This window comes from Erythrolamprus reginae, chromosome Z (assembly GCF_031021105.1).
Source record: "Erythrolamprus reginae isolate rEryReg1 chromosome Z, rEryReg1.hap1, whole genome shotgun sequence".
Classification (NCBI taxonomy): domain Eukaryota; kingdom Metazoa; phylum Chordata; class Lepidosauria; order Squamata; family Dipsadidae; genus Erythrolamprus; species Erythrolamprus reginae.
In genome coordinates, this window is record NC_091963.1 from 21,404,661 (window position 1) to 21,429,220 (window position 24,560).

Genomic DNA, 24,560 nt, shown 5'->3' on the forward strand with positions numbered 1-24,560 from the left:
GGATCAGATCTAGGAGCATATCCCTTCTTCCAATGTCAAAACACAGCAGAATGTCAACAAGATCTTTGCAGCTGTCCAGATCCTGGTGGACTCCACTCTTCAAATATCCTGCTTTGCAGCCAGAGCAATGTATTTTTCTGTAGTGGCCAGGCACATGCAATGGCTCAAGTAATGGCAAGCAGACTCATGACACAAGTGGAGATTGACCATGGGGCCAATCAAAGGTGGATCACTCTTTGGAGAAGCATTAAGCCAATTTCTGGTGGAGACCAGCGGTGACAAGAAAGGGCTGCCAAGGGTCTCTCCCTATGACTGTTGCCCTTTTGAGTCACTGATCAGGGCTTTTCTTCTTCCCGGGTCTCAGGTCAGTATTCCTCCCATCAGAGAACCTCAGACAGGAGAGCCATGGGGAAGAAGTTCTGTAAGCACCAACGAGGGGCCTCTTCATCCAGGCCCTTCTGAAGGAGCAGGTGGTAATTCCCTCCGATTTCTAATCAGAGGCAGGCTGACTAAATATTGGCCAGGATCCACAGGATTTTCTTGGATATAGAAAACCATATGCAAGGGCCTCATGTTGGATTTTTCATCACTCCCCCCCTCTTCATCCATTACTCTATTTCTCAGATCCCATCTAAATGCCATTTGATGGAGGAGGCTATTCAACATCTGGCGGCTATCAGAGCCATCCAGCAAGTCCCCAAGAACCAATGGGGGTAGGATTTCTACTCTACTCTTTGTGGTCCCTAAGACATGAAGGGGTGTCTGGAGAGCAATTTTAGACCTCAAAAGACTAAATCGCTGCTTAGTTTATAAGAGATTCAAGATGCATACTCTCATCTCCATTTTCACCCTGATCCACCGGGTTGACTTCATGGTGTCATTAGATCTCACGGAGGCATACCTTTATGTCCCGATCTTCAAGCCCCACAGGAGATTTCTCCATTTTTGTTATGGTCAGAACTTTTGTTACGGTCAGAACAATACAGAGCCTTCACCTTTGGTCTTTCCTCAGCACCCAGGGTATTCACTAAAATCATGGCAGCGTTAGCGGCCCACCTATGCACCGTACCAGTGCGCATTCACTGTTACCTGGACAACATCCTAATGCACGCATCCTCCAGGGAACTAGCCTAACAGCATCTAGGTATTACCACAACTTGCCTCCAGAGGCATGGTTTCTCCATTAACTTGGAAAACAATCTGTCAGGGTCCATGACCCAGGGTCAGCGGTCACCTGAAGAAGCTTCATACTCAATCAACTGGTTAGAGCTTAGAGCTGTCTATCTCGCCCTTAAGCATTTTTGATGTCTCATCATGGGATCCAGTGTAATAGTGCTGATGGCCAACATTTCCACAAAAGCACACATCAACCGGCGGGGGGGGGGGGGCGATCTGTTCCAGGTCCCTTCAGTCAGAAGCCAGGAAGATAGGGCTGTGGGCAGAGAGACATCTCCTCTCCCTAACCTTGGACCACATCTTGGGAATTCACATTTCACAGGCAGACTGGCTCAGCCGTGTTCAAGTGGGTCAGGTGGAGTGGTGGCTCCATCCTGACCTATTCCTCCAGATCTCCAAGCGATTCGGGACCCCCTCATTGACCTCTTCTCAATTCACAAGAATACTCATCTACCAAGGTACTTTTCCTGCTTGCCCTCTCCAGGACCAGAGCAGATGAATGCCCTCCAGAGCGCGTGGCTGCAGGCCCTCCTATGTGTGTTTCCCCCGCTTCCAGTGATACCAGAGCTTATTCAGAAGCTTCTGTCAGAACTGTGGGAGCTCATACTTGTTGCACCGTTTTGGTCTCGGTGGGGCTGGTTTGCAGACCTCCAAGCGCTCTCGGTGACACAGTGATTGCCTCATTCATTGGATATCCTTACTCAAGAAGCCCTATGGCATTCGGACCCAGCCTGGTTAGAGCTAACTGCATGGAGTGTGAGCGGAGTGACCTAAGATGCCAGGAATATGATCAGGATGTTATCCTCATTATGCAGGCATCTCGCTGCCCATCCACCAATCACATCTACTTGACTAAATGGAGGACTTTCTGCAGATGGTGCTAATCACGTTCCTCTCCCTAAGATATTAAGATTCCTAAAGCATGGTCTCAACAGGAGCTTAACTCTAAATGCTCTTTGCAGGCAGACAGCAGCATTTTCAGCAGTCCTGTCATGTAAACAATATGAGTCACTCTCTTAGGTTCCAGCCGTCCGCCAAATCCTCAAGTGGGCGCCCAACTTACGCCTACCAGTAATCCATAAATACTCAACCTGAAGTCTCTCCCATGTGCTGAAGTCCCTTATAGAACTTCCATATGAACCCCTCTGAGAGGCCCAGCTAAGATACCTCTTAATTAAGGTAGCCTTGTTGGTGGCTATCACATCAGCTATTGTACTTCTGAACTGGCAGTTCTTTCCATCAGAGGGGACCTGTGTATTTTCCAACCAGACAAGGTAACTCTGTGACTCAACCCTTCCTTCATCCCTAAAGTAAATTTAGTTTTTCACAGATCACAGGAACTGGTGTTGCCCTCCTTTTGTGCTCATCCCTTATATCCCTCTGACTGGTGATGGCACACCCTGGATGTATGCAGAGCACTCAAGAAATAACTAGATAGCACCAGGAACCTCAGAATGATGGAAGCGATCTTCATAGGCTTCTATCCTTAATTCCTAGGAACACGAGCATCGTGTTCCATAGGACGCTGGATCAAGAGCACCATAAGCAGAGCTTATGAACTAGCAAATCTTTTGGCCTCCACAGGCATCACAGCTTACTCCACCAAGAGTGCAGCCACATCCGCAGTCTGGAACACGCAGGCATCACTTTAAGAGGTTTGTCGAGCAGAAACATGGGCACAACAGTCTCAGTTCATTATCACACCAAGATAGACACTTACACATCAGCTGACACTGCCTTCAGCAGAAGAGTTCTATAGCAAGTAGTGGACGTTCATTAGATTGCAAGGTCACTCTATTCCCCACCCCCCAGGACCGCTGTTTTAATATCCCATTCTGAAGGCTGGTTCCACTCCAGGATGGAGAATAGGCGTTGTGACCTTACCTGAACGCTGCTTCTCATCTGTTAGAACCAGTCTTCAGTCCCCTCCCCCTTTAAATCCTTGCTTCACAGCCGCAGGGAGTGGAAGACCATTAGGTCTGAATAGGAGCCACGCGTGAATCTAGTCTATAGGATTCATCATATCTGGGGTTCTATAGGGCGGATCCTAGCAATTATGCAAATGATTGACTTCCAGATGATTGGTTGAGGATAATCTATTTTGAAGGCTGGTTCCCCAAGATGTGAAGAGGTGTTCAGGTAAGGTCACAACGCCTATTCTATTTCTATGCCTACAAAAGTCTCCCTGCTTTTACCATATATAGAAAAAAGTCCCATGTTTTTTCTCAAACTGCTTATCTCTCAAGCCTAAAAGAAAAATGTATGATTTAAAACATTTGTTTTAAAAATTCTCTGAATGAAAACACATATCTGATCTCTATAATTCAGGTAACTGCTTAAACTGTATATGCATATAATAGAAATAAAATTAATTTGGTTTAAAATTTAAATTTTGCCCCTTCCCATGTTTCTCTTCTATGTCAGGGATTATTGGTTTTCCTGAATGAAATGGAGGATGAAAATATATTAGCTATATATTATAATCCATTGTCTCCTGGTTACTGGTGACAGAAAAAGATTGCTTTGACTCTTTTTCCCATGCAGGTGGAAATCTTTTCCTTCAAGGAAAAGTCATTCTCTACAACATTTTCAGTAATTAAGTTGCAGTGATATCCCTTTTCCTACTAGGAACAGTTAGCTGCTCATAGGGAGACTTTAGGGTTGTGATTCTTTTACATGCTATATATTGGCATGTATAATCCAACATATTGAAGGACACCAGAATGGGAAAGATTGTTTAAGAATCTTGCAGTTTAATCCTCCTTTATTTGGAGGATGGGAGGGAGAGAAGCCATTTCTGTGGTGTTGTCTAGATAGCCACAATGAATAAAACGTGACTTAAGAGAATCTGGGTTTTTTATATACTTCCTTATTGCAATGATAAATATAGCTTTAAAAGTAGATATTCAGTTTTGTAGATTTAGTACAGTTCTTTTTGATGAAGGGATATATTGTTTTTTATTAGATTTCTTGATTTATTCTGTTTTGATTTATGAGACACTTATAATTCAATTATTAAGTATAGGCTGTTGACAGAATGGACATTTACAAGGCCTTAAAACTGTTCTTTTACAGATATGAATGAACATAGCTCTCGAAGTCATAGCATCTTTCTCATTAATGTAAAGCAAGAAAACACTCAAACAGAGCAGAAATTGAGTGGAAAACTTTATCTTGTAGACTTGGCAGGTAGTGAAAAGGTAACAGTTTACTGTTTTAAAAAAACATAAAAAATAATCTATAATTTTACTCTTTCAACATTGGCTCTCTTCTTCTGCCTTGAGTATATTAGAGAAAAGGTATTCAGTATTTCATCTCCCATTCTCTGGAGCAAGGGAGTTTTTGTAATTTGAGGATAAGAGGCAATTCACAAAAGGCCATCTATTTTCCTTACAAGACACAATTGTTTAGAATTATGTAGTGATAAGAATATGCAACACACCAGCAGATCCATTATATATTATGTATTCTGGCTATTTGAAGGACACACCACACCTGAGAAATGTTGTCAAGAGTATGGCTACGTTTATAATGATTCTTTTTAATTCTGATTAATATGGATTATATTAAACCTAATTCATGTTGAAATGTTATAATATTATAAGGCTCTGTATTGCTGTTTGATCTTGATATGCAACTACTTATGTTATGGGATTATTTATAATATTTACTGTGAAAAAAACAGGAAATTCTCAACTTATGACCAAATTGAGATCAGAATCTTGGTTGCTGAATAAAGTAGTTGTTAAGTGAAGTGTCATACTTTGCTCAACAACTGCAGTCCAGGCATTCCCAATTGTTAAGTAATTGTGTGGACTGTTAAATGGATGAAGTCCCAGGTAAGGAACAAGGAGTGCTTCAGGAGGATCAGGGAGACTCTGGGAGGGTCCACTCAGAAGCTGAAAATCTTCCCTGCCAATATTCAAGCAGAACTTTCAGCCTGAGCGAAGGGGCACTCTTCTGTGCTGAACCATCTCCGCTCTCCTAAATCACTCCACTCTTCTTACTTTAACCCTGCTAAGTCTCCATCTCTGGGGACTGCCTAAAAGGAGTTCAGCTCCTCTCTATATGGAGAAGGGAAATTTCATGGTGTGCAAAAGGCAAAATCTCCAGGGTTTCAGATACACACTTCTGCACCCATCAAAGCTCCTCTCAGGAGGCAACCAACTTCCAGAGATGAGAGGGAGTCTTCTTGGTAATGGCAGTAGCTTGCAGCTTTCTGGGGAAACTGGCGGAGAAGATTACAAATGGCTAATGATAGTTGATAAAATATGGCGGAGAAGATTACAAATGGCTAATGATAGTTGATAAAATGTGAACAAATTGTCAGGTAACTAGATCCCAATTATGTGACAAGAGAACTGCAACATTTTCAGATGGCTAGAAATGCTTTATGGGCTGCGAAGTACTCTTTCTAAGACCATCATCATTTCTGACTTGTTAAAAGAGCAGTCGTAAGTCCAAGATTACCTAAAATTATTAAACCATTTTGCATAGTTTTATAATTCATTTCTAGATTCTTTGTTGATTTATTTTATAATGTTAACACTGCATTTTAACATGGGCTACATCTACTTGCAGTATTTCTCTTCTAAACACTTGCTAGAACTTTCCTTTTAAAAGGGCAAATGATTGACCTATAGATTCAGCAAATTCTCCATAATTTTGAAAAATATCAGGAACAGATTTGGGATGAGATTATCTGAAAGAAATGTTATAGTGGCAAATACAATATTATATTTGTCTGTCTAACTACAATACAAAATTTATACTTGTAAAATACAGATTGATTAGCTTTACAATGTTTTACATTATTTTAGGTTAGTAAAACTGGAGCAGAAGGTGCAGTATTGGATGAGGCTAAAAATATCAACAAATCTCTATCAGCTCTTGGAAATGTCATTTCTGCTTTAGCTGAAAATACTGTAAGTATATCAGTGATTTGCAAATGCTTGATACAAATTACTTAATTTCAGCTAGGAAATATGTTATCTTCATGTTAATTTGCTTCATTGCTTTACTATATATTGAATATTACATTATGAATTACATTATATAAAATTACATGTAAGAACTTTCTGTTGAAAATACCATATCAAATTAAAGTTAAATGATTGGCTAAAAAAGAGAAATGACAAAGGAAGTGAAACTAAATAGAAAACCTAAAAGATTAATAATAGATGAAAGTATTTTTATTTGAAATGTAGACAAAACTATGCAAGCATAAATGTTAACAAAGTAATGTAAAAATGTATATATCTTCGTTATAGCTTCTGATAGAAATGGAGATGTAAATATCCCAAATATGTGTTTTTGTGTTTGTCTTTTATATGTGTAATGTTTTAAATAAAAAAATAAAAAAAGAAAGTTAAAAGATTCTTGGTTTGGAAAAATGCAAAATATTCTCACCTATCTATAATATGATAGAGTAAAAAAAATCTGTTTTTAATTTGCAGACATATGTTCCATATCGAGATAGTAAAATGACAAGAATTTTACAAGATTCCTTAGGAGGTAATTGTAGAACCACAATTGTTATTTGCTGCTCCCCATCATCTTACAATGAATCTGAAACAAAATCTACACTATTATTTGGTCAAAGGTGAGTGAACAATCTTAAGCGTGAGATTGTAAAAGCAGAATGATTACATTGAAACAGACTTTAGACTTCCACAAAGACTGCATGATGCAATTTTGGAGCTGTACAGGTGGTTTTGCCTAATATTTGCTTCACTATTTTTTTTTCTTAATGCTTGTTAGCAGGGCCACCATCAGGCATTTTGGGGCCCCATACAGCCTAAGTGTCTGCCCCCCCCCTTCATCCCTTCCTCTCTCTTTCTCTCTTTCTCCTTGCCTGTTTCTTTCTCTCTCTCTCTCCCTCTCTCTTTTGCTATCTCTCTCTCTCTCTTGTACACCTCACTGCCACCTTCCCCATTGCAGCTCTCGGGTGGCGGGAAGGGGTTCTGCGAGAGAGTCCCTCCCCCCCGCTGAAGGGAGTCCCCCCCTCCTCAGAGTTAAGAGGGGGACCTCTCTCAGGTTTGAGTGGAGAAACCCCCCCCCCAAGGCGAAGGGAATGCAAAACTTCCACGCCGGCCCTTCCCCCCTGTCTCTCGAAGCAAGCGGCGCTGCATCTGAGCGCATGCAGAGCGCGCGCCGTTCCACACACCCTGCGCTCCCAAATGTCTGTGCGGCCAACTCACCTGGGAAGAGGGGCGGCCGTCCGCCTTGCGGGAAGAGGTGAAGGGTGGTGAACCAGAGGCCAGCAATGCCATGTCTTCCTCGGGGTCGCCCTCTCCAAATTCTCTTTCCGGCAGCGCTGTGGGAGGCCTGGCTGGCGGCTGAGAGCATCTTAAAAGATGCGCCCAGCTAGCGTGCAGGCCAATGGTGCGACTGGAGGAAATACCTCTCTGAGGCGGAGGGGGCCTGCTCGGGGGACGTACAGGGATCCCTCCTGCCTCATCAAGGAGGCGTCCATTGAGCTCCCTTAGAAAAGGAGCAGCGCCAGAGTTGGGACGGAGCGGAGGAAGGCGCTCCAATTGAAGCAGCTGCTGATTTTCGGGCCGTGGCGAATCCATATCCGGCAGTACTGTGCCTGTGCAAGGAGCTGGAGCTTGGCGCTGCTCACTGGGCGCAATGACTGCTGTGGGTGCCAGGGGGCCGGCACACGGTGGTGGGCAAAAACAGCCCCCCCCATTTTTCAATTTGGCCGGGCCCCTTACGCCAGTAGCAGTAATACTGGCCTATCGGCGGCCCTGCTTGTTAGTATTTGATTCTGTAATTTCCTTGTCAGTTACTATAATCAGAAATAGAAAGCCAGACCCTTAGTTGTACATTTTTGATTGATGTGTTTTTGGGATACAAAAATGTAAATTGATGTATATTTGGGATTCAGAGTTATATATAAACTGATTTTCCCCCACCTGGCTTATTTTGCCACACTTCTATTCGCAATTAGTGTTATGATATGGCTGCCTTCAGCTTTTCACAATCATACAAAGGACGAAACTAGATACAATGTGTCATGCTGTGAAGTTGCAGAACAATGACAAAACTATATACATATTGTTTTAATTATTCAAAAAAGGGTTTTGGGTTCAAGATTAACATTTCAATTTTCTAATAGTTTAAACAATCCTATATTTAGTTAACCTTGAATCTGCCTTTATAGGGCCAAGACTATCAAGAATACAGTGTGTGTTAACGTAGAATTAACTGCAGAACAGTGGAAGAAAAAATATGAAAAAGAAAAGGAGAGAAACAAAACACTGCGTAACACTATCCAGTGGCTTGAAAATGAGCTCAGTAGATGGCGCAATGGTGAGTTACTCATAGCCTTCTAATATGAGATCACTTTTATTAAATGTGAAATGTCATTGCCATAGCTGTGGCTTAAAAAATAACTCATACAATATAATTGTAAAGGATTTGCAAGACATTTACAATCTTTTACAATTGTCTTGGTCTTATCAGAATATCTTTTTTCAGCATAGCATTGAAATTAAGTAAAATTCTCTACAGTGTTGCAGCTAAATATTCCATATATTTGTTGATCAGGCAGAAGTCTTATGAAAAGATCAGAGTATTGGTGACATGTTCTAATCAATGGTGGGATTCAATTATTTTACTACCGGTCTGTGGGCTTGGCTTGGTGGTCATGTGAGTGAGTGGGTGTGGCCAATTCAATGTCAGTTGAATGTCAGTTCCCACCCAGTCACATGGCCCTCTCCAGCCACACCTACCCAGGTTTTGTGGCTCCTGGTGTTTTTTGTGTGAAATGGATCATGTGAGTGGGTGGACATGGCCAACATGATTGGTCTCACCCTTGGGAAATTTCTTCACAGCAGAAGCAATATAGCTGCCCGGACATGCATTAAATTCATGGCCTGTATGATCAAGCTGCATCATTGTGCCCTCCTGTATCTTTTCTCACAGGGCAGGGGCAGCCAAAGTTGGCTCTTATATGACATATGGATTTCAACTCCCAGAATTCTTGAGCTAGGATGATTGGCTCAGGAATTCTGGGAGTTGAAGTCTACAAGTCATAGAAGAACCAACTTTGATTACCCCTGTCCCAGGGAGAAACAAGAATTCCAGGAATATCAGCTGATCCCAGAAGTGTTACTTAATACTCTTTATAATGAAAGTGTTTGCAATCTTGTCCTTCTCCCTGAAGGGAAGAGGTTAATCTCATCCCTAGAAGGGTGATTAATGGGTTTCCCTGCCCTAATCATGCCAGTTTGTTGTTTATTGACTTGATTCAGCATTTATCGGCTGCATTCCAGCTGCAGCTGTTGAGTGGAGCTATTAACTGAAGGGAGTGATAGAGAAATAAATAAACCTATCCTGCACTTTAGTTTTAATCGGTTCACCAAACTGCATAAGCAATTTACTAATTGTTCGGGCCAACTGGTTGAATCCCACCTGTGATTCTAATACTAAATTACTAAATACTAATGTTGTATGCTGCCCTGAGTCATCTCGAGAAGGGCAGCATAGAAATCTAATCAATAATAAATAAATAAATAAATAAATAAATAAATAAATAAATAAATAAATAAATAAATTGTTTTAACTTTCATCTGTGCATATATCACATTTTGTATTCAGTCCCAAAAGGTAGTATTTCTTATATATATCTAGATGGCTTTTATGAATATGAATAATGAAATTTCAATAAAATGTTCATGAAATAAATGCTTGCATAAAGTGGTCAATTTTTAATATTTTCTTCCTGAGAGTAATTATATCCTGGGAATTTCTGTGTTAAAGGAGAGACTGTACCTCTTGAGGAACAGTTTGACAAGGAAAAGGCTAATTTGGAAGCACTTGCTGTGGATAAGGATAGTACAATCCTAAATGATACCCCAACTCCTACTGTTGGAGTGATTGGCAATTTTACTGATGCTGAAAGGAGAAAGTGTGAAGAAGAAATGGCTAAAGTGTATAAACAGTTAGATGACAAGGTATGATGTATTACAAGCTATTGTATATTTATGGGTTTAGAGAAAGTATATAGCTTGTATCCCCGGTAAAAGCTGATACAGGAGGAGAATGTGCAGCTGAGAGGTTAAGGCTACTGCCTTATAAGCAGGCTGCTCAGGTTCAAATCCCATTAGGCGTATGGCTAGCTGATAAGAGCCAAATAGCTTAAAATAGATCTACAGTGTATACTAGTCTCCATTTTTATTATCATCAAAAGTATGTTACACATATGGAAAATAGCTTGTTGGCTAGAAGCAGTAGGCTCCCTCCCATATTTGGATATACAAGGGTGATTTGATAGAAAACACACACACACACACATTCCTAACTTGCAAATAATTGATAAAGAAATAAATGTAGATCTTTTTTGAGCAATTTGGCTCTCACCAGCCATACCCTTCTAGAATTTGAACCTGGGCTGCTTTTGCTTTGCTGGGCAATGTTTTTACCTCCAAGCCACAGACACTCCTCCCTTTTATCAACTGAGCCAGGGAAAGATTACATGTTTTTCTGTTGAGTGAATTGGTATACCCAAATATGGCGTGTGTGTGTATGTAACATTTTTGCTGATGATGATGATGATTATTATTATTAATATTATTTATTAGATTTATATGCCGCCCCTCTCCGAAGACTTGGGGCAGCTTACAACATATAAAAAGTAGTATAGATCAAGATATAATTAATTTAAATTAAAAGTTACATTTTAAAAAGTTACATCTAAAAACTAAAAAACCCCCTATTAAAATACTCACATATCCATTCATACAAACTCATTATACATTCATTGGCCAGGGGGCAGAGTCTAATAACCCCAAGCTTGGCGGCCTAGGTGAATCTTTAGACTATTTCGGAAGGTGAGGAGGGTAGGGGCAGTACGAATCTCTGGGGGGATGATTCCAGAGGGCGCCTCCCCCCCCCCCCCAAGAGAAGGCCTTTCCCCTAGGTCCCGCCAACTGACATTGTCTAGTGGACGGGACCTGTAGGAGGCTGATTCTGTGGTCTCCCAGGAAATTTGAGAGCAGTACAAAGGCCCGGCCAGTTTCCTGCCATTCCCCGTTTAATCCTGGCCATCTGGGCTGCCAGAGGAGCCTTTTGGTGGCACTTAAGGAGGCTTTGGCAGTCCAGAGCAAATGAAGCATTTTCCTTTCTCTGGGCGCTTGGACAGGGAATAAACCTCTGCCAGTGCCCAGAGAAAAGAAACGCTCCCTTTGCTCTGGGCAGCCGAGGAGTAAAAGGAAAGGTGCCGGCTACAAAGCGAGTGAGCGAGAGGAGAGGGGAGCCCTTCAGCCTGGGAAGGAAGAGGCAGCAGGTAGCAGCAGCAGCAGCCAGTGTATGGGAGGCAGTGTATGGGAGTTATTGATCAGTCAAAATAATTAGATTCAATTTATGTTATTTTATAAATTGCCAGTCTCATTTTATTGCCATCAATCAAAGGACGTGCACTCTCCCTCCCCCCCCTCTCTCTCACACACACGATTTTAGAACTAAGCATTCACATTCTGAAAATCTTACAGGATCTCTGAGCATCTTCAAAATTTGGGTCAGATCTAGTTTATAATTACTATTTATGTTAAGACAAAACGTGATAGAACTGTTTTTATGCTATCTCATAAATTGCATTGAAAAGTCCTTTTAGATTTGAAAGAGGGACTTCCTGACATTAGGAACACTTCTTATGAAGTTATCTTCAATGTTAATAAAAGCTATTTGATAGATATAGATTATCTGAGCGTGCTTTTGGGGTACTGATTGTTTTCTTGATATTAAATAGGATTAATAAATACCTTATTTAATGAGCGTTATAATTTAATAAGTACCCTTTTCCTTTTTTATTTAGGATGAAGAAATTAATCAACAAAGCCAATTGGTGGAAAAACTAAAAACGCAGATGTTAGATCAAGAAGAGGTGACTATTACTATTGTTACATACTGTGATCAGAAGAAAAAAAAGCATAATAGTGCAAAATAAGTATATTACTTAGGGTAAAAAAAGTTGTTTCTATTACTAAAGTAGGAGAAATATAGCTCATGGTGTCAACGTTTCACAAAAGAAGATTTTTTAAAATTTTTGATCAGAATACTGGTTTCTATGGACCTACGTTACAAATCACTGAATGAAGGTCTTTAAAAATATCTAGAGCCCAACAAGGTTTAAAATAGTGAGCAGTGTTGTATAAGGCCTTAAAATGGTGTAGGTTATATTTTATCCTAACAATCAATTACCCTAAACTTCTGTAATATGTTCACTGTTGCTTAAGAAACAGCTATTAAAATATTTACTAGTGTTCTTTTTTAAATAGCTTCTAGCATCCACCAGACGGGACCAAGACAATATGCAAGCCGAACTGAATCGCCTTCAGGCTGAAAATGATGCTTCTAAAGAAGAGGTAAAAGAGGTTCTCCAGGCCCTTGAGGAACTTGCTGTCAACTATGATCAAAAATCACAAGAGGTTGAAGATAAGGCAAAGGAATATGAAATACTAAGTGAGGACTTGAATCAGAAATCGGTAAGACAATAGAAGGGTTCCCCCCCCCCCCCAATAAACCAGACCTTGGTTGTCAGGTGCACACTGTATAACTCTTAACTGAAAACCTCACCTATGTGGGGTGGGGGGTGGGGTTCCAAATACTTTGTTTTGTATATTAAAATTATTGCATTTATTGTAATTATTTTATACTCTTAGTTATAGTATTGTAAGCTATCCAGATTTGATCGATAATGAGAATGAGATGGGTTGCATAGGAATCTGTCTGTCTGTCTGTCTGTCTGTCTGTCTGTCTGTCTGTCTATCTATCATTTGCCGCCCCTCTCCAAGTTTACTATTACAGTTATTCTGAGTAGCTATGTCAACTCTATATGCTATTATTCAAATCAATATGTGGATTAATTTATAAAAAGATATATTGGATATCTGATTAAAATTAAATGATTAAAAATGACAAGAACATTTAATGTCAGGAAAATACTTCCAACTGTCTTCCTAATAGGAAAAAAAGCAATATGATATAACTTTAGAGAGGTCAATATATTCGTACTTACAACTGCTGTGAAAAATATCAGAAGCTAGTTCCTTATATATTCTTTCTTATCTATTTTTCTTAAACTTTTTTATGTGCACTTTTTGCTTTTTCTTGTATTTAATTTTCTTCCTCCTCCCTTATTTTATATTACTTTATGTTAGCTTTTATTGTGTTTAACAGTTTTTATATATATATATATATAAAATATCATGTCTTCTTAATATAATTCAAGTGGAAGACCTTAATTTATGCTCTAGGTATGTAATTTCACCAATTCTCTAATTAGTAGTATTGCTAATATAGAACAAATTTGTGTTTTGAGAACAATTGAAAGTTTGAGACAGTATTATTGTTATAATACCTCCATTCCTTCTCATTTGTATTTAATGCATGTTTCATAGTAGGTATACTCCAGTTGATGCTAATGACATGTTTTAATATTAATAAGAAAATGAATAAAAGGCAGAAACTGGGTCCCAAACATTAGATTGTGCATTGCTCACTTCAAAATACAACATAGTACTCTTCACAGAAAGCACAGCAATGCAGGAAGATAGCATGCAGCCTTTGTTTTATTTATTAAAAATATGTATGAATCTGTACAATCACAGTAGTGCTTTACCACATTGCTTTGGGACTTATTATATTACATACGACTTTGTATACTAAAGAATTTGCTTCTGATAACATGCATTCATTAAAGTAATTTTTATATTTGACCAACTTTATATTAAATATTCATAGTTTGGAACATCTTATTTTAGGATCCCCATATGGATTGTATCTATGATACACAACTTCCCAGAGGGCTTCATTTAATTATATACCTTATGTCACGGGCTTGTTGCATCTTGTCTTATTTTCACTGACATATTAAGAAACTTCAAACAGAAACTCATATTTGGGAGTTTAAACTTCTGCATACTCATTTTTAAAATGTAACATACTCTCAATTTTTTATTTTAAAATAAAAAATGTAAAATACTTAAAGTTAATAATAAGTCAATTGCAACTTCTAGGCTATAGAATTTTTTCATCTGGTTAATAATTAGATTTAAATGCCAAAGATAAATAGGTGCAGAGATTAGAATTAAATGGGGAAATATCATTTTCTGCTTCCCTTCCAGGAATAGTCCTGAAATTATATTTTTCTTGCAGCAATGCCGAAAGGCTTCAGCGATTAGAAAACCAAAGAAATAAAAAGAAAAGCAACCCATACTATGCAATTTATGGAAGTTGGCAGTTGTTTGTACCTTCAATAGCTTGATTGAATAATAGTGCCCAATGGCTTTAATAATGATTGGCAGTGAGGTAGAAGCTTTCATGATCATGCCAATCGTTTGGAGTATAGTGAGAATTATTCTAGAGTATCATTATTGAGGTCACAGAACTTAGAAAGAATGTTCCCTTAGGAAACAAACTATGACTACATGAATGAAAATTCAAGTTTTTGGAATTAAGTCAGAACTTTTGAATTGATTTTTGCCTGCTGATAATATTATCTGGGTAATAATATTTTTTTCCTGTTCCAGATGACATTAGCTAGTATAGATGGAGAACTTCAAAAACTTAAAGAAATGACCAATCATCAGAAAAAACGTGCAACTGAAATGATGGCATCTCTTTTAAAAGATCTTGCAGAAATAGGAATTGCAGTTGGAAACAACGATGTAAAGGTAAGTTACATAATGAACCTTTAAGATTCAAAATCCATCTTGTCCCTGAGTGGTACATCCCTATCATAGTATGTTTTCTCTTTTCATTATTAATTTATCATTAAAAATGCTCATTACATTATTTATGCATGAGAAATATTGCATAAACATGCATTTCTGTTAAGACAGCTTTAAAAGTGTCCTTGCCATTTCCCATGAGCGTCTGTAATTTTGATGGCAGCACAGCAACTATCAATAACCATTTTTTTAATAAGGAATCAACTGTAGATATTGTCAGAAGTGGCAATAGAAACAGTTTTAAAACAACATTTAATGAAACATTTAATGTTAAATCAGAACGCCCCAAATCTGCTATAGTGAAATTGAGTTAGATAAAGTTTGTACATTGCTTTTGCTGCAATCTCATGTAAAATAGAATTTCATAATTAAGAATGTGGTTGATATTTTAATAGGAAGGAAATTGTCTAATGCTAAATAATATATGAACTGAGAATAAGTTACTGGATTACTTTATGAACTTTCAAACTTTTGGAGCTAAACATTAATTCTTTTTTAGCAGCCAGAAGGAACTGGTATGATAGATGAGGAATTCACGGTTGCAAGACTCTATATCAGTAAAATGAAATCTGAAGTAAAGACTATGGTAAAACGGTGTAAGCAGTTAGAAAGTACAAAAACAGAAAGCAATAAGAAAATGGAAGAAAATGAAAAGGAACTAGCAGCCTGTCAGCTTCGTATTTCACAGGTAAATTTGATTTTGTTCTGTTTGTTAAATACCTTGTAACAACCTTGTTCAATATAATGTTATTCAATAGCCATTCTATCTGAAATCTGAAGATCTTGTTTAGTGTAATACAAGGGAAAAGGAGGGAGGAGATTGTTGTTGTTGTTAGTTGCAAAGTCATGGCTGATCCTTCACAACGCCATAGATAACATTCCTCCAGGCCTTCCTGTACTCTCCCATCCCCAGGAGTCCATTTAAACTCAGTCCATTTACTGCTTCAGTGACTCTATCTCAGTGATTTTCAACCTTTTTTGAGCCGCGGCACATTTTTTACATTTACGAAACCCTGGGGCACATGAGCGGGGGGGGGGGGGGGGCTAAAAAAAGTTTGGACAAAAAAATTATCTCTCTCTCTCTTCCTCCCCTTCACTCTATTTCTTTCTCCCTCCCTCTTTCTCTCCCTTCCTTCCTCTTTCTTTCTCTCTCTCTCCATCCCTCTTTCTTTCTCTTCCTTCCTTCCTCTCTTTTTTGCTCTTTTTCTCTCTCCCTCCCTACCTCCCTCTATGTCTTTCTCTCTCTCTCCTTCCCTCCCTCTTTCTATCTCTCTCTTGCTTTCTTGCTTTCTCTCTCTTGCTCTCTCTCTTTCTCTTGTTTTCTCTCTCTTGCTTTCTTTTTCTCTCTCTTGTTCTCTCTCTCTCTCTTTCTTTCTCTCTCTCTTTCTTTCTTTCTCTCTCTCTTTCTTTCTTTCTCTCTGAGCTTCGCGGCACACCTGACCATGTCTCGCGGAACACTAGTGTGCCACGGCACACTGGTTGAAAAACACTGCTCTATCTATCCCTCTCATTCTCTTTTGTCCTCTTCTTCTTTTGCCCTTAATCGTTCCCAGCATTAGACTCTTGTCCAGTGAGTCCTTCTTTCTTGTTAGGTAGCCAAAGTATTTGGAGAAGGAGATTAGGATACCCCAATTTTAAAATGGCTGTTAGTGAAGGTATCATTCATTTTCCATCCTCTTCCTGTAGAGAAGAGAAAGTTAGTATTCTGTTGCCAATGAATTGGCTATGTCCTTATTTGGCAAGAAAATAATGTAAAATACTTTTTCTGAATGCGTGAAAATCTTGGGGTTTCTCTACATCACTGATACCTGTATTCTCATTATGCCATTTCTGGTACAAAAGTAATTGGATATGTGAATATGCATTGGAAATGGAACAGCTTTTTCTAAGCTATGAATATTAAATTTTATTTGCTTGAACATTATAACTGAAATTGAATTTTTGGTGGGTTTGAATTTTGGTGGTTTTTTTTAACACAGTATACAAAATCCTAGCAATTCTCATATTTTATAGCTTAGTTTACAGCTTTCTTTATGTCTAAGCTACAGTTGTAAAGTGTATCTTCTTACTGGCTTCTGTAGGTTCAAATTTTCCATCTAAACTAAAGAGAAATTATAATTACCATATTCAAAGGAAATAGCTGTGTCTCATCCTGGCAATTCCCAATACTGTCAGAAAATATGCAAGGAATCCAGATTAGGGTAGCAATGTTTTTTTTCCCTTTCCCATGGTGACCTTAAAATCCTAATGAAATGCTTAGTAAGCACCTTTAATGTAGAAACGAAATGTATTTATCCCCATTTGGATAATGCAAATTATTTTTTATATTGGAGCAGTTTAAAAAATGCAAGATATTTAGTAGGTTCCATATTCTTGGGCTTTCTCATGCATAATTCTTACATTCCTATTTTATCATTAGTGTTTCTTGAATAAAATACCTTCATATAATTCAGAGATAGAGCAAGAAAAATAAAGACATTAAAAATAGATAAAATTGAATTATTTGAAAAGGGACACATTTGACTGCATAATACAAATGATTCAGATAGTATTCCAACTTGGTTTTTAAATTTTCTGGAAATTGTTCAATGTATATGTGTTATGATATTTTATTTAAACAATTTTCTAAATATCTGATACATCTCTATTTCATTGAAATCTCAATCTTGCTTTCATCTTGAAGCATGAAGCCAAGATCAAATCACTTACGGAATATCTTCAGAATGTGGAACAAAAGAAAAGACAACTTGAAGAATCTGTGGATTCTCTTAATGAGGAGTTGGTTGAGCTCCATGCCCAAAGTATGTATTGCTTTATATTGTTGTTTTTATGTAGAACATGATTCATAACCTGAGAAGTTGAAGTTCTAAATTATGTTAACTGGTACATGTCTGCAATAAGGGAATGGTAGTGCATTTGCTAGTAAGCATAATTTAATCACACATGTAAGAGTTATATTGATATTAAAGTGATGGATTAAGACTAAAAAGACAAGTTCAAGGCCTCAGTTGACTATAAAAGCCCTATAGATTACTATGAATTAATCACTCTGCCAGCATATATTGCCTCACAGGATGATTACATTAGAACAGTTGGGTGGAGTTATGCTTTCAACTTGTAAAGGAAATACCAATAGCACTTAGACTTATACAGTGTTTCACAGAGCTTTACAACTCTTTCTAAGTGGTTAACAGAGTCAGTATATTGCCCCAACAATCTTGGTCTTCATTATAATGTATATGTAGGTCTTGCTTGCAACCATTTGTTCAATGACAAATCAAAGTTATAAAGGGGCTGAACAAATGGTACTTCCACTGCAGACATTACAGCATCCCCATATTCATATGATTAAGATTTGGGTCCCTGGCACTCAACCTTACCACCAGAGGAGGGTTTCAACTTCCTCCATTTGCCTATCTCCCCTCCTAATCTCTGCTCTTTTGACTGCCATACACAGCAATATTCATCAGTAGTTGCAAGGCTTTATTTTAGTCTCAGTGCTGCTGCTGCCAAGGGGTGCTGCCTCTAGCACCATAACATGGTAAGCCAGAATGCAGAGCTCTAGCTGTCCTTATGGCCTATGTTCCATAAACCTGCTGAATGTACTTGACCTTCAAATCAAGTGTTCTTCTGCTACTGCTTATGTGTGTCTGCTCTTGTGCAAGGCTGTCCAGGCTAGGACTTCTTCCCAAGTTTACTCATGTTGTTCCTCAACAGCACAAGCCATCCCCATGATGCCTTGGAAGACTTGCAGAAAATTGAAAAGGCAGAGCAGGCAGTACCTTCTTCTACCAAGGCTCAGGGAAGAAAGGAAGCCTGAAATGGCTTGGATTGGGTTGGCCCATGCCTAACAATCATGGGGATTCTGACAGCAATGGTAATGGGGACTGCCGGGATTCCTGTCACTAAGTCACATGATTTTATGCTTTATGATTGCTTTACTTAGTGATTGAAATTCTGCTTTAATTACTATCATAATTCAAGGACTACCTCTAAATCCAATGAATAACTTTTGTGTGGCAAAGACAAGTTGACTAGTGAATTTCTCAGAGATGTCTGCTTTAACAGGATACTTGGCTGCCTGCTAATTTGATCATTCGGGATACTTGTATTTATGTAAAGTTACAAGTATTAGAGGACTTTTTATATACTGCCTGATTATGTGTTTTAAAGGTGAATTCTCTCCCCCTCTTCTTTTCTAGAAAAAGTTCATGAAATGGAGAAGGAACATCTGAACAAAGTTCAGACTGCAAATGAGATCAAGGCAAGTCAACCTACATTTTAATAATTCTTTAAAACGAATTAACTAAGTACATCGTTTGTCCTTATGCTGTAAAATAACCAGAACTTTTGGTTCTTTAGCAAGCAGTTGACCAGCAAATCCAAAGTCACCGTGAGACTCATCAGAAGCAAATTAGCAGCTTGAGAGATGAAATTGAGGCAAAAGAAAAATTAATAACTGATTTGAAAGAGTAAGTTTTACATACTGTTTGCCATAATGAATGGGATTGGATGGGGATAACTTATTTCTGCTTATGAAAGGTTAGGTTAGGTTTATTGGATTTATATGCCGCCCCTCTCCGCAAACTCGGGGCGGCTCACAACAATAATAAAAAACAGTACAGTACATAATACCAAATCCAATGACCACCCATCTAGTTACAATTTAAATTAATAATCTCATAAAAACAGTATATATAAAAAACAGGCACACAGTCAATCAATCAACAAAACAACATGGGCAAGGGGGAGGTGTTTTAGTTCCCCCATGCCTGACGGCAAAGGTGGGTCTTAAGGAGTTTACGAAAGGCAGGGAGGGTGGGGGCAATCCTAATCTCAGGGGGGAGCTGGTTCCAGAGGGTCCCGCCAGACGACATTGTTTAGTCGACGGGACCCGGAGAAGGCCAACTCTGTGGGACCTAACCGGTCGCTGGGATTCGTGCGGCTGGAGGCGGTCCTGAAGATATTCTGGTCGGTGCTATGAAGGGCTTTATAGGTCATAACCAACACTTTGAATTGTGACCGGAAACTGATCGGCAGCCAATGCAGACTGCAGAGTGTTGGAGTGATATGGGCATACTTGGAGAAGCCCATAATTGCTCTCGCAGCTGCATTCTGCACGATCTCAAGTTTCCTAACACTTTTCAAAGGTAGCCCCATGTAGAGAGCGTTACAGTAGTCGAGCCTCGAGGTGATGAGGGCATGAGTGACTGTGAGCAATGGATTCTTAAGTGCACCATTTTCTTTGATTTTACATAATTATATATCAGTCTTTTTTAGGAGCTGGATAAAATTTTGGTGACCACAGTGGCCAGAAATACCTTTTTTATATTCATGTTTTTCAGTTTTTTGCTCCAAAATTAAAAAGCACAGTGCAAATAAAATAAAAATATTCACTTTAAAGAAACAGAGACATAATTCAGATCTAGGTACAAGAATGAATTCTGTTTCCAGAACTGGATCTACTCCATCTTTTCACCTGATTTGATTGATAGAATGGAGCCAGTTATGGAACATAGTTTGTCTGCAGGAGGTGAAAATAAATACTTTGTATCCATCAGCATGGAGAACAAATGCTAAATGCAAAAATGAAGTAGAAATCATCATTTTTGTTCTCACCTTCCAAAGTGAATTGAATTTCCCTGTTGTAGGGAAGCATGATTGATGAAGTGGCAGCAGTTGATGTACGATTTCCCAGTGAGAGAAAATGTGAAACAGCTATTAAATATTCCTTCCTTCCTTGTGTTTTTCTGTTTTTGCTTTTTTGCAATGAGAGAAAGCATGCAGCAAATGAATTGGCTGAAGCCATATTATGAAGTGGGTACACCAGTGCTCTCTGTGTTATCTGCCCCATTGGAAAGAACATAAGATACTTTGAAAAAAAGTCTGTAGGAGTGGCTTTTCCAAGCTTAATTGTTCCACTTCAATGCTCTTTTCTCTTTACCAATGTGCATTTTCCCCAGTTAACCTTGAAGGTCTTTCAATTGATTGATTGATTTCAAAAGTAGTTACACTTGATTTGTGCCATTTTATGTCTTTTGACTAAGATGGGAACAAGCCCAACAGCTTTGTTTGGAAATACAGTGATCCCCCGATCATTGCGAGGGTTCCGTTCCAGGACCCCCCGCAATGAGCGGGTTTTCGCGAAGTAGCGCTGCGGAAGTAAAAACACCATCTGCGCATGCGCAGATGGTGTTTTTACTTCCGCGGCGCTAGAGAGGAGCCGAAGATTGGGGTTCCTGGGAAGGGGACTCATTGGAAAGCCGCGCGGCTGTTTTAAAACGTTGCCGCCAGCATGGGGGGCTTCCTAGCAGCCCCCCAAACCCGGGTTGGGGGTCCGGGGGGTGCTGGCAAGCCGCCCATGCCGGCGGCGACGTTTTAAAACAGCCGCGCGGCTTTCCAATGAGTCCCGAAGACAAACGTCAAACTTCCGCGTTTGTCTTCGGGACTCATTGGAAAGCCGCGCGGCTGTTTTAAAACGTCGCCGCCGGCAATGGGCGGCTTGCCAGCACCCCCTAGACCCCCAACCCGGGTTTGGGGGGCTGCTAGGAAGCCGCCCATGCCGGCGGCGACGTTTTAAAACAGCCGTGCGGCTTTCCAATGAGTCCCGAAGACAAACGCGGAAGTTTGACGTTTGTCTTCGGGACTCATTGGAAAGCCGCGCGGTTGTTTTAAAACGGCGCCGCCGGCATGGGCGGCTTGCCAGCACCCCCCTGAACCCGGGTGGCCGGGCGAGCAGCGAGCGAACGGCGGGTGGCCGGGCGAGCGGCGAAGGGCGGGCGAGCGGGTGCTGGGGAGGGCTTCTCGCCCTCCCGCCAGCAAGAGGGGGAGCGAACGGCGTGGGCGGGTGAAGGGCGGGCGAGCGGCAGCGAGGAGTTTGCGTGGGCGGTGGGGAAACTCCTCGCTGATGCCCGCCGCTCGCCCTCCCGCCAGCAAGAGGGGGAAGACCGAGGGAAGCCGCCCAGCAGCTGATCTGCCCGGCGCCATCTACGCATGCGTGCCCATAGAAAAAAGGGCACGCATGCGCAGATGGTGTTTTGACTTCCGGGTTGAAAAATCGCAAATTAGCCTGTTCGCAATGGTCGGGAACGCAATAACCGGGGGATCACTGTACTGGATTTGAGGTACAGATCTTTCTGACGATAACGAGGAGTTTTAGGGTACAGGGGCTTCATAAGTTAGAATGGATATTAATTTTCACATTCCTACTAAATATTAAAAAAAAAGTTAAAATCAACTAAGCTCATAGCTCAGACCTGTTGGAAATTAAACCAGTTATCAGTTGGTTTCAAATTAAATGTTAGGGCCTGAAAGATTGATTGTCATCTTTGTTTTAAGATATCAAAATTTGTAATCAATTTAATATGTCACAAAGTAAATATTCATCATTGCTCACTTCACTTAATTTTTGTTTCTATGTTCAGTCAAAATCAGAAGATAATACTAGAACAGGAACGGCTCATAATTGAACATGATAAGCTGAAAACTGTGGATCAGGAAAAAAGCAAGAAATTACATGAACTTACGTAAGTAAAGATAATTTATATTGAGTTATATTACATAATAAAAAATCAGTTAATGCTATTCATTTTTGTATACTTTTCAAAAAGTTTGTTTCAGACCTGTGAATTCTGATTTTGAGATATTATGTTCTTTTACCACCTTATATTTTTCCTACAAATGGTTGTTAATTAGGAAATAATATCTTCAGACTAATTTAAAAGCATTTGTTGTTAGAAGTTCTGGAATTATTTAAAACTGGATCTTAGTAAATATTAATTAAATATTTGTTCCTTATATTTCTCTTACAAAGAAAAAGAGAAGAGATATAGCATGTCCTTAATAATTGCTAGAATTGCCAGGTTTAGGTTTTTATAGTTGTTCTGAGATGGAAGATCGGTGCAATTACAGCTTTGGCAAGTGGCTGGTTGTACCATTCTTTGAATAATGTAATTGTTTTAAAGATGGATTACTTTGCATTTGCTCCATTACATATCATTCAAAATGCATACATGCTTCTGCGATATTTATTGCAAATGCATATAATAAATAATATAGATAAAATGCCAAATAATTTCATTTGTTTGGGTCATAGATTCCAAAGTATTGTATATAAATTTGCATGATTGACATTGTTTTTTTAATTTTTCTTAAGCAATTCAGTGTTTAAATTGTGGACTCTATAGGTTTAATTTATTAATCTAGGTTTTATTTTTCGTGTTATTCAAAAATCCCCAGAGACTTTAGAACAAATACTAAAAGTTGAATGAATTTTAATTTATGATTTCAGTGTTATGCAAGACAGAAGAGAGCAAGCAAGGCAAGACCTAAAAGGTTTAGAGGAGACTGTGGTAAGCTGTATATTCTGAAAAAAAAAAACCCTTTGAAATGTTTGAACTACTTTACTAAAAGAAGTCTTAATTCTAATACTCTTATGCTTGTTAGGCCAAAGAACTTCAGACTCTGCATAATCTCAGAAAACTCTTTGTTCAAGATTTGGCCACCAGAGTTAAGAAGGTAATGTCACACTCAGTTCTTTATTTTAACATGTATTTAATATTTTGGATATTCATTCTGCAAGAATCTGAACTCCAATTGTATCTCTTCTTATCCAAGAGTGCAGAGATTGATTCAGATGATACTGGTGGGAGTGCTGCTCAGAAACAGAAGATTTCTTTTCTAGAGAACAATCTTGAACAGCTCACAAAAGTCCACAAACAGGTAAAACTGTAATAATCTTATATTTTTGATTGCATTATTTAAAAGAGCTATATTAACAATGGTTTTGTAAAGTCCTGTTGGCTCTCAAAAAAAGCATCCTTAGGACAGGAGAATGTGAGATCTAGTCCCATTTTAAGCATGAAAGCCACTGGATTACTTTGGCCCTCTACCACATAGGGTGGTTGCTATGGGGAAAATAGGGGAAGAGAAGAATATTTGCTTTGAGTTATTTATAAAAATAAGAAAGAGAGAATATAAATAAACAAAAGCCAAGTTTGCAGAAAATAAATATGCCAAGATGATATAGCTGGAGATAAGACAAATGCCACTGTCATATATTCATATGTTCTGAAGAACCTCTTCTAAATTGTAGCTAAAATATTTCATTTACTTAGATCAGACCTGGGCAAGAGGTGGCCCATGGGCCGCATCTGGCCCACCCGCTATCTGTAACCAGTCCACGGAGCTTGGGGTCCGCTCCAGTGTGAGAATGAAAGAGCTCATCGTGTCTGCCGGGACTTCTCTGGTTCCTGCTTTCCTGATGAATAATGAGGACAGCAGGAACCGGAGGAGTCCCGCCAGACGCGGTGAGCTCTTTCATCCTCGCACTGGAGCGGACCCCGACCTCCTACCGAGAGCGGCCGAGCACAGAAACCATGCAAACACTCCAGCGCAGTGACTGTGGTGCATTGTGTTGCCATAAAGCAAACAATTAGAAGTCTGTAAAGTGGATCTGGGTGTTTAGGTCAGGCCAGGCTCCGGCCCTCTAAAACCATCCCAATTTCTCATGCAGCCCCATGGCAAAATTAATTGCCCACCCCTGACTTAGATGATGTCATTCAGAAATATCATTTATTTTTAGTTTATAAAAGAGTTGCTGGGGGAGGTGGGGGCTTAAATTCAAATGAGTAAATTCTTAAAAAT

The 24,560-nt window shown here is 39.3% G+C and overlaps 1 protein-coding gene across 1 annotated transcript in view; it reads left to right on the top strand.

Moving 5' to 3' along the window:
* Positions 1 to 24,560, top strand: part of KIF5B (kinesin family member 5B) — a 48,332-nt gene that overhangs the window by 18,316 nt on the left and 5,456 nt on the right. Inside the window, exons 8-23 of the mRNA XM_070727550.1 lie at positions 4,252 to 4,376; positions 5,997 to 6,101; positions 6,633 to 6,778; positions 8,345 to 8,493; positions 9,946 to 10,139; positions 11,999 to 12,067; positions 12,462 to 12,668; positions 14,715 to 14,858; positions 15,415 to 15,603; positions 17,599 to 17,716; positions 19,118 to 19,179; positions 19,278 to 19,387; positions 22,340 to 22,441; positions 23,206 to 23,266; positions 23,361 to 23,432; positions 23,532 to 23,636. Of these exons, the coding sequence (XP_070583651.1) occupies positions 4,252 to 4,376; positions 5,997 to 6,101; positions 6,633 to 6,778; positions 8,345 to 8,493; positions 9,946 to 10,139; positions 11,999 to 12,067; positions 12,462 to 12,668; positions 14,715 to 14,858; positions 15,415 to 15,603; positions 17,599 to 17,716; positions 19,118 to 19,179; positions 19,278 to 19,387; positions 22,340 to 22,441; positions 23,206 to 23,266; positions 23,361 to 23,432; positions 23,532 to 23,636 (1,958 nt within the window). The remainder of the gene's footprint in view (positions 1 to 4,251; positions 4,377 to 5,996; positions 6,102 to 6,632; positions 6,779 to 8,344; positions 8,494 to 9,945; positions 10,140 to 11,998; positions 12,068 to 12,461; positions 12,669 to 14,714; positions 14,859 to 15,414; positions 15,604 to 17,598; positions 17,717 to 19,117; positions 19,180 to 19,277; positions 19,388 to 22,339; positions 22,442 to 23,205; positions 23,267 to 23,360; positions 23,433 to 23,531; positions 23,637 to 24,560) is intronic.